This window comes from Mesoplodon mirus (assembly GCF_964341445.2).
Source record: "Mesoplodon mirus genome assembly, chromosome: 14".
In the NCBI taxonomy this organism is placed as follows: Eukaryota; Metazoa; Chordata; class Mammalia; order Artiodactyla; family Ziphiidae; genus Mesoplodon; species Mesoplodon mirus.
In genome coordinates this window covers 82,961,095-82,975,439 of record NC_138990.1, presented here as the reverse complement: position 1 = coordinate 82,975,439, position 14,345 = coordinate 82,961,095, and the positions used below count along the sequence as shown (strand labels likewise).

Genomic DNA, 14,345 nt, shown 5'->3' with positions numbered 1-14,345 from the left:
ATGGGGCTGGGGAGCCCTTCCCCGAAGCAGGTGGTAGAAACCCCCCAAACTCCACGAGAACTTACTGAGCGTCACTGACTCGTTGATCTTGAAGCTGCAGAGAACCCTGTCCACGTTGCGGGCGTGTCGGAAGCCGTTACCTCTGACAACTACTTGAAATGATTCTGAAACAAAGAATAAGGACACGACACCTTCATTAACTGCACACCGTTAACCTTAAGTTTCCCATCTGCCCTGGTTTAGGGAGTCTGTTAACTATTTCACCAGGCTTAAAATATTAAAAAATCAGTTCAAGCTGGGAAACAGAAGCATCCGTGTGGGAGCCTTTTACCACCTATTCACTACCTTCTCACTAGTTGCTCATCAGGATGGCACAGAACTTCTCACTTTGAATTTCCACCTTGCCTTTGCCTTTACTCTTCCTTCTAGCTGGAATGCCTTCCCCCCTGACCTGTGTCCTGCAAACCTCACCCATCTCTCAAGTCCTGGCAGTTTTAAAACCTGTGATCTCTGCCACCAGAAGGCCACGGGGGAGGGACTCTCCACTTCTTCAATCCTCTTGTGTCTCTTTTACATATTGGATGCAGAGGAAAGGATTTATTTAGAACTCCAGGTGCCTAGCATTTTTGAAAACCTCTACCTGCGGGCATTCACAGTCTGTTCTGAATATTGTAGCATGTGATTATGTATTGTCTGGTGTTGTTCTTTTGTCTTTTCTTCCACAACTAGGAAACATTCCTTTACGTTTAGGAATTGTTTGATGCAGCTTCAGCTCTCCTGTCTCTGCAGGGCACACAGTAGGAGCAAATAGTGTTATGTAGGAATAATTGTACTCAGCAGGGGTACAATTAGGGGTGGCTGGTGAGCAAGCATTTCCCGTTTGAACTGACATTGGCCCTTAGTGCACTTAGTACTCTCTTCTCTCAAAGTAGAAGAGATAATATATCTCTGCGGGTCTCTAGCCCTGCATGTTAATTTCATGTTGGCATAATTCATGTTGAATTAACACGTTAATAAAATATTTATAAAGCAAAAATAATGATCCTCTATACTAGTCTTACTAAGGGAAAAAACCAGCTAATTAATTCATTAAATGTTTAGGAGTATTTGCTTAAGTTTGATGGTAACTAATAGCCAATACTCCATTTTCTTTGATTTTTGTCATCTTTTTGTGTGTAAAAATTGGGGCTTGGGATAATGCTGTGTGGCATATAAAAAAGAAAAAGACTAAAAGTTAGAGGTTAAAACGCAGTATTTGTGAAAGTGGATCTGGAAGTGTAAATTGCTATCCAGATGGAGATTTTCACTGGAGGATGAATGGAATTAAAGGACTAGCATATGGGACTCTTCCAAACTTTAATAAACGTCATGAATCTATGTCACCTTCATCTGGGGAAACTAATTTAGAGATCATGCTTGCCAAGAGAATAATAACTGATATCAATTGCTCCCTCTTTGTGTGCCAGGCCCTGTGCTAAGCGTTGTATATGTCTGATGTCACTTAAACCTCACCACAGGGAGGTACAAATGAGAAAACCAAGCGTAGTGAGGTTAAGTAAATTGTCCAAGATCACATGGCTGGTAGCTGTCAGCATCAGAACTGGAATCCAGGTCTGCCAAGTATCAAACGCCTTAGGACTCAGCCATCATGCTCTTTACCATTATGCTACAATGTCTTGTGACATATGACTCATTTAGAGATTGACATTGTGATTTTTTTAAAAGCTTATTTTATTTTTACTTTAGACAGGTTTGCCCATTTTGCAGAAAAAATGGAGCTGGCCCAGCTGGGAAGCAGGAAACCAAAACCGAAGTAAGAGAAGCAGGAGGCACTAAGTGTACCACAAAGAGAAACAAGTTAGAACAGACTGCTGTTTAGAGGTACCAACGACCTTCCCTGTAAGAAAATTGAGATGTTTGACGTTGTAAATGACTTGCCCAAGATCATGTAATCTGTAACTGGTAAGCAGCAAAACTGGGACTTGTACCCACCATTCACTGCCGTAGTTTTGAACTATATTAAGGTTCAAAACTTAACTATGGTTTTTCAGGACCATAGTCCTATGAGTATTAAGAATTTAGATATGCATGTTGATGCATACATACGATTGCTAAGTTTAGAAGGATAGACTAAATAGTTTTCTTCAGATGTCTGCCTGGCATGTGACTGATGACACAATGGGTTCAACAGGCATTCTATTACGCGTCAAGCATTGTGGAAGAATCTTCTTGTATCCTGTTTACTCAGTTTAGCCTATCGATACCCATTTCTGTTTTTAGTCTCAACGCTTGACATCCAGAAGTCTGCCATTGGATGCTTTTGCTGATTGCAAATGTTTTCTGCCTCACTGCTCTGCCTACTTCTCTTGTTTCCTCAAAGATAGTGGAAGGAGAGAAGATTCTGGAAACGCAGGCCATGTGCCAGCTCTCTCCTCTAACACCATGTCCTAGCATAACCAGTTCTGCTGCTGAGTCCTCAGTGAAAGAGGCTGCTTGGGCAGCCCTCAGGGTGTTAGGGAGGAAGACAGCAGAAACCCAGGAACAGCCATGGTGGAGACCGAGCAATCTAACCCCTGAGGTGCGGGGAGCAGATGAAGGAAAGGATGCTCTGAGAGGCACACCAGAGCAGAGGCGAGCTCCCACCAGTTTCTATATGAGGATGCACATTTGGCCTCCAAAAGAGCCTGAGTATCTGCGCCAGCAGCCCGACTGGAATGTCAGCCGTTCACACGTAGAAGGTATGTGACAAAACCCTGTCAAGTGAATCTGTCAGCAAGCGAGAGCCAGGACACACCAGAACCAGGGCATATTGATTTAATTCAGTTTGTTCACAAAGCCCTGAACCTGTCTCTCACCATATGCACATCTAAGTGTTTTTAGGCAGCGTGCATGTTGGTTTACAGCTCCTACAAGGCGTGCCTAGGGACTGGAGGGCATTAGGGAGGAATTTCTACTTGGAAATGATCTTTTACCTAATCTTTTAAGATACATATTCTTTTTTTTTTTTTTTTTTTTTTTTTTTGCGGTATGCGGGCCTCTCACTGTTGTGGTCTCTCCCGTTGCGGAGCACAGGCTCTGGATGCGCAGGCCCAGCGGCCATGGCTCACGGGCCCAGCCGCTCCGCGGCATATGGGATCCTCCCAGACCGGGGCACGAACCCGTATCCCCTGCATCGGCAGGCGGACTCTCAACCACTGCGCCACCAGGGAGGCCCAAAGATACATATTCTTTAAGTTATCTTTAAGGTATATGTTTATTATGATTCTTTTGTCACTTTATTTTCAATTATAATTTAAGCTTCCTGATGGGAGAGGCCATCATATCTATTTCTTTAGAATCTTTGGCTGTGCCTCACCCAGGGCTGAGTCAGTCTCAGTATAAGCTTGTTTAACGAAAAATAAATGACATCTTGGTATAGAAAGGGAGAAAGGGGAGGAGAAGGTGGTCATTTATTCAGGTACCAGTCAGATCTAATCCTGTTTGTTTTCTGAGGCTTAATCAGGCTTAATTCATTCATTGAATGAAAAGATGCTCAGCGTCATTGGTTATTAGGAAAATGCAAATCAAAACAACTCCACACTCACTAGAATGACTATAATAAAAGAGGTGGACAATAACAAGTGTTGGTGAAGAAATGAGAAGCCTCATACATTGCTGGTGGGAATGTAAATTGGTGCAGCTGTTTTGTAAAGTAGTTTGGCAGTTCCTCAGAAAGTTAAACACAGAATTACCATATGACCCAGAAATCTCATCCTATACTCAACAGAATTGAAAACGTATGTCTACACAAAAACTTGTACATATATTTCACAATAGCATCATTCACAATAGCCAAAAAAGTGGAAACAACCCAAGTATCCACCAAATGATGAATATGGTATTCACACAATGGAATATTATTTACCCATAAAAAGTAACAACTTCTGACACATGCTATGACATGGATGAATCTTTTTTTTTTTTTTTTTTGTGGTACGCAAGCCTCTCACTGTTGTGGCCTCTCCCGTTGTGGAGCACAGGCTCCAGACGCGCAGGCTCAGCGGCCATGGCTCACGGGCCTAGCCGCTCCACGGCATGTGGGATCTTCCCGAACCGGGGCACGAACCCGTGTCCTCTGCATCGGCAGGCGGACTCTCAACCTCTGCGCCACCAGGGAAGCCCGACATGGATGAATCTTGAAAACATTATGCCAAATGAAAGAAACCAGACATGAAAGTCCATCTATTGTATGATTTTATTCCATTTCATTTCCATGTGAATAGTGCAGATTAGCAAATCCAGAGAGACAGAAAATCGACTGGCCAGGGCTGGGGAGAGGAAGGAATGGAGGGTGGCTGCTTAATGGGTACAGGGTTTCTTTTCAGGATAATGAACATATTCTGGAATTACACAGTGGCTATGGTTGTACAAGTCTGTGAATATATTAGACATTACTGAATTGTACTCTTTGAAAGGGTGAATTTTAGGATTTGTGAATTATAGCTCAATTTTAGAAAAGAAAAAATTTAAGTCAATGAATAGTTTGATAAACTTATTCTGTTCCCTTTTTTGCTTTTTTTTTTTTTTTGGAAATGTGAACACATAGTTTTGCGATGACCTCAATAAAGATCACTTATCAACCACTGTATCTGAAAATGAGACATTTGTATATTCACCATTTGCTCTGATCACCTAAGACTTTTGTGCAAAGTTATTGTTAGTGATATTTCCATCTTGAGAGTTAGCTTCAATTTGCTCTCCTATTAAATGCTATTGTAACATGTAACATCTAAAATATAATATAGAACTGGATGTGTATTAAGTGCTTTCTGATGCCTAAATTACCCTTAAGTTTTTTATTTTATAGCTATTTACTTATAAGAATTTTAGTGAGGTATAACTGACATACAGTAAGTTATATGTAAAGTGTATAATTTGATAAGTTTTGACATAGGTATACAATCATGGGGTGATACCACAGTCAAGATGGTGAACACATCCACCACCCTCAGAAGCTTCCATGTGCCCCTATGTAATCTCTTCCTCCTGCCCTGCCCCACACCATGCGACCACTGATCTGCTCTCTGTTGTTGTAGATTAGTTTGCATTCTCTAGAATTTTATGCAAATGGAATCATATAGTAAGTTTTTTTTTTTTTTTGGTCTGGCTTTTTTTACTGAGTATAATTATTTTAAGATTCATCCATAATTATTTTGAGGTTTATACATAGTCTATTTCTTTTTATTGCTGACTATTATTCATTGTATGAAAACCACAGTTTTATCCATTCATGTGTTGATGAACATTTGAGTTGTTCACAGTTTTTGGCTCTTAAAAATAGAGCAGTTATAAACATTTATGTACAAGTCTGTGTCAGGACATAGATTTTTTTTTCCCCCTTGGGTAAACATCTAGGAGTAGAACAGCTAGGTCATGTGGTTAGTGTATATTTAATGTTTTGAGAGACTGTCAGAACTGTTTTCCAAAGTGATTGTACTATTTTGCATTTCCACCAACAATGTATGAGAGTCCCTCCTTCAAATAGAAATATCTTTAAATGAAAATGAAGACCAAGGAGAGGATTAAATAATTGATTCAGAAGACGTGCCTATGGGCCAACATGAGCTCTTTGAAAAACAGTGAAAAGTGAAAGAAATGAAACCACTTTTTGATGTTGCTTAAATGTGTCTGGTTTAAGCATCTAATTTCCAAATGGTAATTAAATCTAAATCTAAAAGTACCTTTCTTTGTGCTCACTTACCCAATTTTATTATGAACAATGGGAAACAACAGAGTAGGAATAATACAATTGCTTCTGAAATGACAATGTAAGGTGCTAATGATAATCTCCTTCCATTTCTGGAGGAAAAGAACTTTAAATGTAGAGCAGTTGGCAGGTTGCACACTTAATTCCAATTAGTTCCTTCCTGGAGTATTTGCTTACATAAAACACTGTGAGCTATTCAAGTCTGAGGCCAACATTGTGGGGCCAGAGGAAAATTGTGCTTAGACAAAATGATGCATTTCCTAAAGAGGAGCTGAACTAGGCAGGGCCAATCTAACAATGGATCAATTCTTCTAATTACACAGAGGCTAATCTGCAAAAATATTTAATTAGGAACTTTAAAAAAGAGTCTATATTAGAAGGGAAGCAGAATTATTTAAATGCAGGTAATGTCAAAGGTGCTATAAAGGCTCTCCACAGAGCAGGTGATTTCCTACATGTTTTAGAACAGGAACTGTAAATACAGTGGCATAAGCACCATGCTAAACGGCAACCATATGCTTGACCTGGGTATTGGGATAATGGGGAGTGGTGGAGAGTATGGTGAACTGGAAAGAGTACATGCTTCTTTTAAAGGGAAGTTATTCAGTCTGTAATAATCATTATCTTGCAATAAATACAGGCCCAATGTTGCTAGATCTGATTTTTCAATACAAGACGAAAATCTGAATTTTTAGGTGAAATCAGACTTTTAAATGTTAGCAATAATTTTTTTTTAATTGCAGTGTGAATCAAAAAGAACATATGTGCAGACCAGACAGGGCTTGTTGGCTGCCAGCTTATAACCTCTGGCAGTGGAGGAGTTTTGGGATGGCTCTCTCTCCAAATACTTTCACTCATGACATTGATTGAAATTCTTTTTGATAGGGCAGATGCTTACCTCCTCTTCGCATTAAGATTTCCTGTTAAAATGCAAAATAGTTCCAAGTATACTTCTTTCTTTAGCCAGTAAACAAATAATCAGCCATTAATATCTTAGCTGAAGTTGAATTAAGTCTTTAGAAACTTAAAGTTATAAAGGAGACCCAAAAAGGGTTTCTCTGTAGAGCATGCGGTTACAGATGGCCATTCTGCTGTTGCTCACATAATTCTGGGGGTGGAAAGTTGAGAGCATCTACTCCATTGTTGGAAAGCTTTAGTTGTAAAAGTTGCATGTGTTAAGCCAAAACCTGCCTCCTTGAATTCCTCCCCAATCTCTCCATGGTGGTCTCCTGAAGTTATTTATAGTAGGCCTAATAATTCCTTTCTGCATGGGAATTCTCCAAATATCCTTGTGAGTGTCTCAATTCTTTGTCTAAATCTCTGTGGTCACTCTAGTCCTTCCTCATCCCACAAGCATCTCATTAGCACCTCTTTGAGCAGATCTCGTGCTTCATGCGTGGTTTCGTAATTTGTCTGAACATATGACTATCTCCTAGAGCAGACTGTGAGTTTCATGGGAGGTTGGGACCAAGCATGCATTTTGGTACTCAAACCTTTTCACATTGCTTGGTACGTAGTAGACATTAAGAAGTGATGGAAAGAAAGAAGGAAGGGATGGAAGAAGGAAGGAAGGAAGGAAGGGAGGGAGGGAGGAAGGGAGGGAGGAAGGGAGGAAAGAATCAGTGACTGGAGTCTTGGAAGCTTGACTTCCTGTGTTCTCCTGTAAATGGACCTTGAGAGTTGTTCGGAGGTTGTAGCAGGGGAGCACAGCTACTTGTACATCCTTGACTGAAGAATGGACCCTACTGGGGAAGGTCATCCTCTTCCACTGAGCATGCAACTTCAGGAGGGATACACATGGGAGGGAGGAAGGGGACACCTGCCTAGCCAGCCAGATCAGGTGAATCAACCCTGGCTATCAATGGGGTGACAGATGTTGCAGCTGGGCTGCCCTCACATCCTGAATGAATTATTAATATGGTTTCTAGTTCCATCACCACTTCTACTAGGAACATGCCTTTGTCAATGCCATTTTTAAAATATGGGACTTGGAACCATGGTCTGAACTTGGAATAGTGGAGCATGGTATTAGCTCTCTTGCCCTGGACACTGGATGGCTATTGATGCACTCTAAGATTGCATCAGCTTTTTTTTTGTCAGAGGAATTCTTGTTGGCTCTCAAGATAGCTATGCTTCTCCTTGCTTTTTCTTTTTCTTTGCATGAACTGTTACTAAGTCAGGTTTCTCTAAACCTGCTTGTACGTGAAACTGATGATTTGCAAGTCCAGCATTTTATATTTGTCCCATTAAATTTCACCCTATTATTTGCAGCCCAACACAGAAAGATCTGTGTTGGATCTCAAGTTTAACTGTCCACCCAGTGCATTATCTCACTGCCTCTCTCAGAGCTCAGATTGCTGTCAGAACCATGGCTGTTGCTGAGTTGTTGGTGAGAGCCAGCTGAGATCCCTGTCTTGGGAGAATGCAGTCGTCAGTATAGCGTGTCTTGAGTGGACAGGCCAGGGTGGGGCTCCATAGCAGGGGCTGCTCTGGGGGCCAGGGAAGGGAAGTAATTCAGAGAGTGAGGGGAGGAAGCAGACAGGAAAGGTTTTTGGTGAAAGCAAGTTCTACCTTCTTCACAGATCTGTCTAGGGCTTAGTCTCAACATTATACTTTACAAATATGAACAGTATTTCTTTGTTCACTTTCTCCTCCAGTACGTATTGAGTTAATGAATCATTTTGCAGATACTCTGAACTCTACCAAGGTTTCCCCAATTTTCTTTCAGTAGAGAAACATACAGGCATGTTTTTCTCATCTAGGTGTGATATTATCAACATCATGATTCTCATATTGACCTTCAATCCTTATTAAAATGACACTGATGATAATAATGTCATCTTGCTTTGTTGTAACAGTTTATGCTTTTTAAAGCGCTTTCACATAAATCCCTGGCCCTGGCTCCTTGCAGTGGCCTAATGAAAATCACAGAGGAGGTATGCTTAGGTCTACTTGACAGGAGTTCACAGCCCTGGACAATGAAATGGCCTCCAATGCTTCATGAAAGCCATGCTTACTCCAGAGAATGATCAGCGACAGACCTTTAAGGGAATCCTTGGAAGAACTTTTGGTGTAAGGACATCTTGTGAAAGTTTTATTTTCTTCTTAGTAAACTTATTCTCTAATCTACATGTTTTAATCCTAATGATTCTCATTCAAGGGAGGTGGGAGCTTGCTTTTTCAAAACCTAGGCTAGGTCCCATCACTGTGTCTTGTATTAATTTTTTTTATAAGAAATAAAGGAAATGGAAGGGATGGAGGGGGAGTTTGGGGTTAGCAGATGCAAACTAGTATATAGAACAGATATAGAACAAGGTCTTACGGTATAGCACAGGGAACTATATTCAATATTGTGTAATAAATCATAATGGAAAAGAATATAAAAAAGACTGTATATATGTAGTTATAACTGAATCACTTTTCTGTACAGCAGAAATTAACACAACATTGTAAATCAACTACATGTCAATTAGAAAAAAGAAATAAAATAAATAGAATTGGATAGTTACTCCGATACAGGAAACTATTGTTTGTCCATAAAATATGGGATATTGCACATAAGCCAGAGATTTAAAAAATATTTAAAGAAAGATTCCTTGGATTGGATTTACCAGAGATTTGTCTATTTTATTGGTTCTACCAAAGAAACAGCTCCTGGGATAATTAATCAGTGGAATTGTTTTAATTTGTTTAAATTTATTAACGCTTTTTAATATTTTTTCTTATATTTTCCTTAGGTTTAAAAATATCTTTTATTTAATTATTTTTCTTTTCCATTTAATAAAAAACATACTGAAAACTATGAATTTGCTAGGATCAGATCTTGTGGACCCTGGTATTTCTGTGCCATATTCAGTACGTTTATATATGTGGTCTTTTTATTGTTTTGAACACCTCAGTGGTAAGTAAAGGAGATTTTGGTTTACTAATCTTTGATTCAAGAATTATTTAAGAAGATACTCAATCCGAGTGATTGAGATTTGGTGGGCTTTTGGGGTTCTGTCTTTGGCTATTTCTAATTCTGCTTCATTGAAAATAGTTCAAAGTTCTGATAATTTCTTGAGATTAGGTGAAAGTAGTTAGTAAGGGTCAAATGAGCAAAAATCGGTGTATTGTTTGTTTAAGGAATGTATGAATCAAGACATTCGGTCAACATTTATTGACCACCTATTAAGTACCACGGACTCTGTTAGGCAATGGGAAGTGGAGAGAAATAAGATTCCTTCTCTGTCCCCAAGAACCCTACAGGAGGGGAACTGATTATGCTAGTGAATTAACAGAAGTTGTATTCATTGTCTTTAGATGTTCTGATTCAATACAAGGTTGCAAAACATCCAGTAGGATTGCTAAACTGCAAGTCTGGGTTTTTTTTTTTCATGAATGAGATAACTGCACAGTTAAGGAACTCCCCTGTTTTCTAATTGTTTTAAAGTAAAGGAATTATAAAAATTGTGGAGACAGATTTACCTTGAAGCTAATGAACCCTAGTTAAGCCTCCTGGCACTGGGTTCATGTGGTCATATGCTTTTGTAAATTTGCAAAGGTAAGGTTTTTCAATTCCTTTTCTTAAGAATGTTCTCCTGGACCTGTCTTTGTGGCAACCACATTTGTTCCTGACATCTATGTTACCAGGTAGCAGTGTATTTAAAGGTCAATAGATAATCTTTGTTGATTGCTTTTCTTCAGGAAATTTACACGTCTCTGAATAGTCAGTCTCCAAGTACTACTAACAACTTTAAATGTTTACATATATACTTAGTGTTTTGTTGTTGGCACATACTATTCACTACATCTAACTCCTTGAAAAGTGTTTCAACTATTCTAAAATATAGCCAAGAAACTGGAATGGAATCCTCAAGGAATTACCTCATTTATACCAATAAAATATGCCATAAAGAATAAAACTGTACAGTGTTTGAAAAAGCTTGAAAGTTCTTCCTCACCACTTACGGGGTGGCATGATATATTTTCTATGATAAATTAATAATTGGCACTTGGTATTTTAGGAGACTAGAAAGGTGATGTTAACAGTGAACTCTCAACGGTGAAATACTACAGGTCCTGGAGCACAGGAACTCATGGAGAGGAAGTTTATCCTTTTTGTATCGCCAGCACTTACCACAGTGCCTGGCATTCAGTAGGTGCCTAACAGTACTTTTTAAATAAGAGTGATGGGAAACCTGTCAGGAATTATACAAAGAGAGCCAGAATGGTTGAAATTTTAGGTAGTCCATTATAATACAAAACAATAGTAAGAACATGATTTTGATCAGTTAGAGAAAATACTATGACTCAGAGGAGGCTGACTCTTTGTATAAGTAGAGGCTTGCTGTATTAATGATAAAATTATAATGGCCTTTTACTGGGATAATTGGAGTGGTCTATCAACATTTTGTGAGGGATTGTAGATTAAACAATTAATTACGATCAACATATTAATTACAGAGAGAGGTTCAGCATTGATTAAATAATTAAAAATATCAACATTTCAGAGGTGGCTTATGATCACTGTGATGGCTGCCATGAGGATGTAGGGTTAGACTCCACTTGTATCCAGAGAGGGGTATTGATGGTGATGTGTGGGAATCCAGTATTTCTGTAATATTCCCAAATTAGTTCCCATGAAAGGAGAGAATTTAGATAGGCTTTTCCAAACTTTCAAACAACTGGCATGTTGATTCCTTATTCCCTTTTTTCCCTAGAAGCAAATTTATTTAGCAGTTTCTACTCCTCTTTTTCCCCCTTCCCTTTCCTGCCCCACCTCCCTTCTTCTCTACTGATGAAGTAAACATGTGACTTGAATTCAAAATCTCATTATTTTTGTGACAGCGATTAGCATGTAATTTCAGTTTACCTCCTGCACATATGGTGGATGGTTCAGCTGCTAGAATTTCGATGCAGGACTTCTTCAAAATCTAGGAGGAGAGGAAATCAAAAAGTCAAAGCACAGCTTATTTTGTTAAAACAGAAAAGTGGGGTTTGCTTTTAGCTACCAAGATAGGAAGGCTCAAGGACATTATGTTGCAGTGGGGGGTAAGTGGAGGGTAACATTTTTACTAGTATCATTAGTGTCAAGCATTTAATGAGCCAGCACTGTGCTAGATGCTTCCGGGTATCCCAAAATCCATAGGAATTATTCATTCATTTGATCTTTGGGCAGATATTTATTGAGTCTATGATACACCAGTCCTAGTTATAGAGAGGTTTAACATCTAGTTGAGGAAATGGGACTTACACTTGAAAAGAAAAATAACAATGGCCCAGCCTATGTGGTAGGTGCCGGGGTGAAGCGGCAGACGGTAGGAGCTACAGAGTTCATGGGGGAAATCATTGAGGGCTGCTACATGGGGAAGGGCTTCCTGGAAGAGGTGGGTGCTGAGCGTAGGACTCAGTCAAGTGGGGAGGAGTAAGTTAGGGGAAGGTTAAGGTCCAAGCAGGGAGTGGCATTTGCAAAGATGAGAAACTAGAAATACATAGACCTCTTTAACTGGAACAAAGGAGCTTGAACAGTAGAAAAACGAGTGATAATAGATAAAGCTGGAGAAGTAGGATGGAGATGGCCAGCCCTCTAGAGGAGATGCATGTTCAGATTACTCAGAGTTCCCTTTTAGTTAGAGAAGTGGAAATGTTGCAGGAGAGGGAGGACTTTGAAGGCTGCTTGTTGTGCCTCGTTCTTTAGGAGGACCTTACTTACATGGAAATATAGTCTTCCCCCCAAGTGAGTCTTGTAGGGTTAAGTGGAGAGTATGGAGGACCCCATGACCACACAGGGAATTAATAATGAAGGCTTCTTCTGGCAAAAGCAGGGTACCTGACTGGTAGGGTTCAAGCTTTTCTCCACCATTTATGAATGTCGTCTCTTATTGCATAATGATTCTAAAATTTCGACCAAGCATTTTAAACAAGTATAGGACACTGAGTTAATTTACCAAGCAAAGGCAGTATCTTTATTTGGGCTTTACTTAATTTGGAAATTGAGATGGTTCAGAGGCCTGAAGGAAACTCTCTCTCTATTTATGAAAGGGGCATTTGTTAAAGGAATTAAGAGTGAAGTAAAATGTAAAGTCCATAAAAGAAAAAAGCATCTTTTAGCATTGGGAAACACCCATTTACTTGTATGGATGTATTTATTTATATATGCTTCTTTGTTCCAGCTTAAGTGACACATACACCACAAGATACAATCAAATAAAATACAATAAATTCAAAAGGGGAGGAAATGGATTAAAGGGAAAATAAGGGGAAGATGAAGTAAGGAGTGAGAATAGCATAGAAAAATACATTTTTGATTATGTATTATTAAGAACTTATTTCCTTGCTAGGAGTGGCTCATGAATTTAGTTCTAAGCTTTCTAGTAGCAAATGAGAAGGGCAGACAATATTTATGAGATTCTCAATCTGAAGAATGAAAACAAACCAGTTTCTCAGAAGAGATAATATTTACCCATTCCAGAGAGAAATCTGGGCATCCTCAGAGAGAAGCATTGTGAAAGGAAGTGAACAACATGCTTGAGAAAATTGTTCTCTGGTGTACAGATGACAAAACATTCAAATACATTCATTGAAACAGGCTCCCTCACAACCATGTGTTTTAGGTAATTATCTATACCTGAGAGTAATAAGAAGCATCACAGTCCTCCCTATCTTCAGGAGGATTGGTCCCCCGTGAATAGCAAAATCAGAGGATGCTCAAGTCCCTTATATAAAATGGCGGAGTATTTGCATATAACCTACACACATTCTTCCATTTACTTTAAATGATCTCCAGATTGCTTATAATACATAATACAATGGAAATGCTAATGTAAATGTTTGCCAGCACGAAGCAAATTCAAGTTCTGCTTTTTGGAACTTTCTGGATTTTCTCCCCAATATTTTTGATCCCCAGTTGGTTGAATCTGCAGATGTGGAACCCATGGATACAGAGGGACGACTGTATTTCTTTTTCTTGACAATTCTAAAATCCAGATTTCCAGCTGACATTTTTTTCCTGACATTCTTTCTGACTCTTTTACAATTTAAAGGCATTTTCGTATTTTGATTCCTCTGTTTTCAGCTTCTACCTCATTCCACAGTCAAAGCAATTTGTTCCTTTTTGTCAGTGTTTGCCTTATTTCTTCTCCCTCTGGCTTACCCAATCACTGTCCTTCTCAAACATAGGTGCAGCCTCAGTTCTCCCTGGTCCCCAAGGACCTGGCATCACCTCTGAGCCCTTCACTGACATTCTGACTTGGGATCAGGGACCCCAAGGATGTATCCTGGACATCCATGTTTCGCTTCTGGCTTTTCCATCCTGCCTTTCCAGTGGTCAATCTGGTCCTTTAGATGCAGCAACATCCTAGGACTGGGGCTTGCCAAGATCTTCATCCAGATCCTTGCCAGTGACTCATACCCCAGATAACAACTGCCCTATCTGAGCTGTGATGACAGTCCACTCCCCTCTCCCCCCAGTTTGCTGCCATTGGGCTCTTCCTGGCTGAAGGGCCACCTTAGCTACTGGTTGCCATAACTCAGAGAGGCAGGCACACCCTTTAACATGTCTTCAGGCATAAATCTCTTAATAGGCCACAGGGAGATCCAGAATTAACCCATATGGAGA

General features: G+C 39.6%; 1 protein-coding gene across 6 annotated transcripts in view; it reads right to left on the bottom strand.

Moving 5' to 3' along the window:
- Positions 1 to 14,345, bottom strand: part of ANTXR1 (ANTXR cell adhesion molecule 1) — a 296,666-nt gene that overhangs the window by 197,984 nt on the left and 84,337 nt on the right. For all 6 annotated transcript variants that reach the window (XR_014295968.1, XM_082643354.1, XM_082643355.1 and 3 more), the window contains exons 9-10: positions 11,601 to 11,661; positions 66 to 164 (exon numbers count right to left, since the gene is read on the bottom strand). Coding sequence is in view for 5 of the 6 variants with exons in the window: in XM_082643354.1 (XP_082499480.1) it covers positions 66 to 164; positions 11,601 to 11,661 (160 nt within the window). In the remaining variant the exon portion in view is untranslated. The remainder of the gene's footprint in view (positions 1 to 65; positions 165 to 11,600; positions 11,662 to 14,345) is intronic.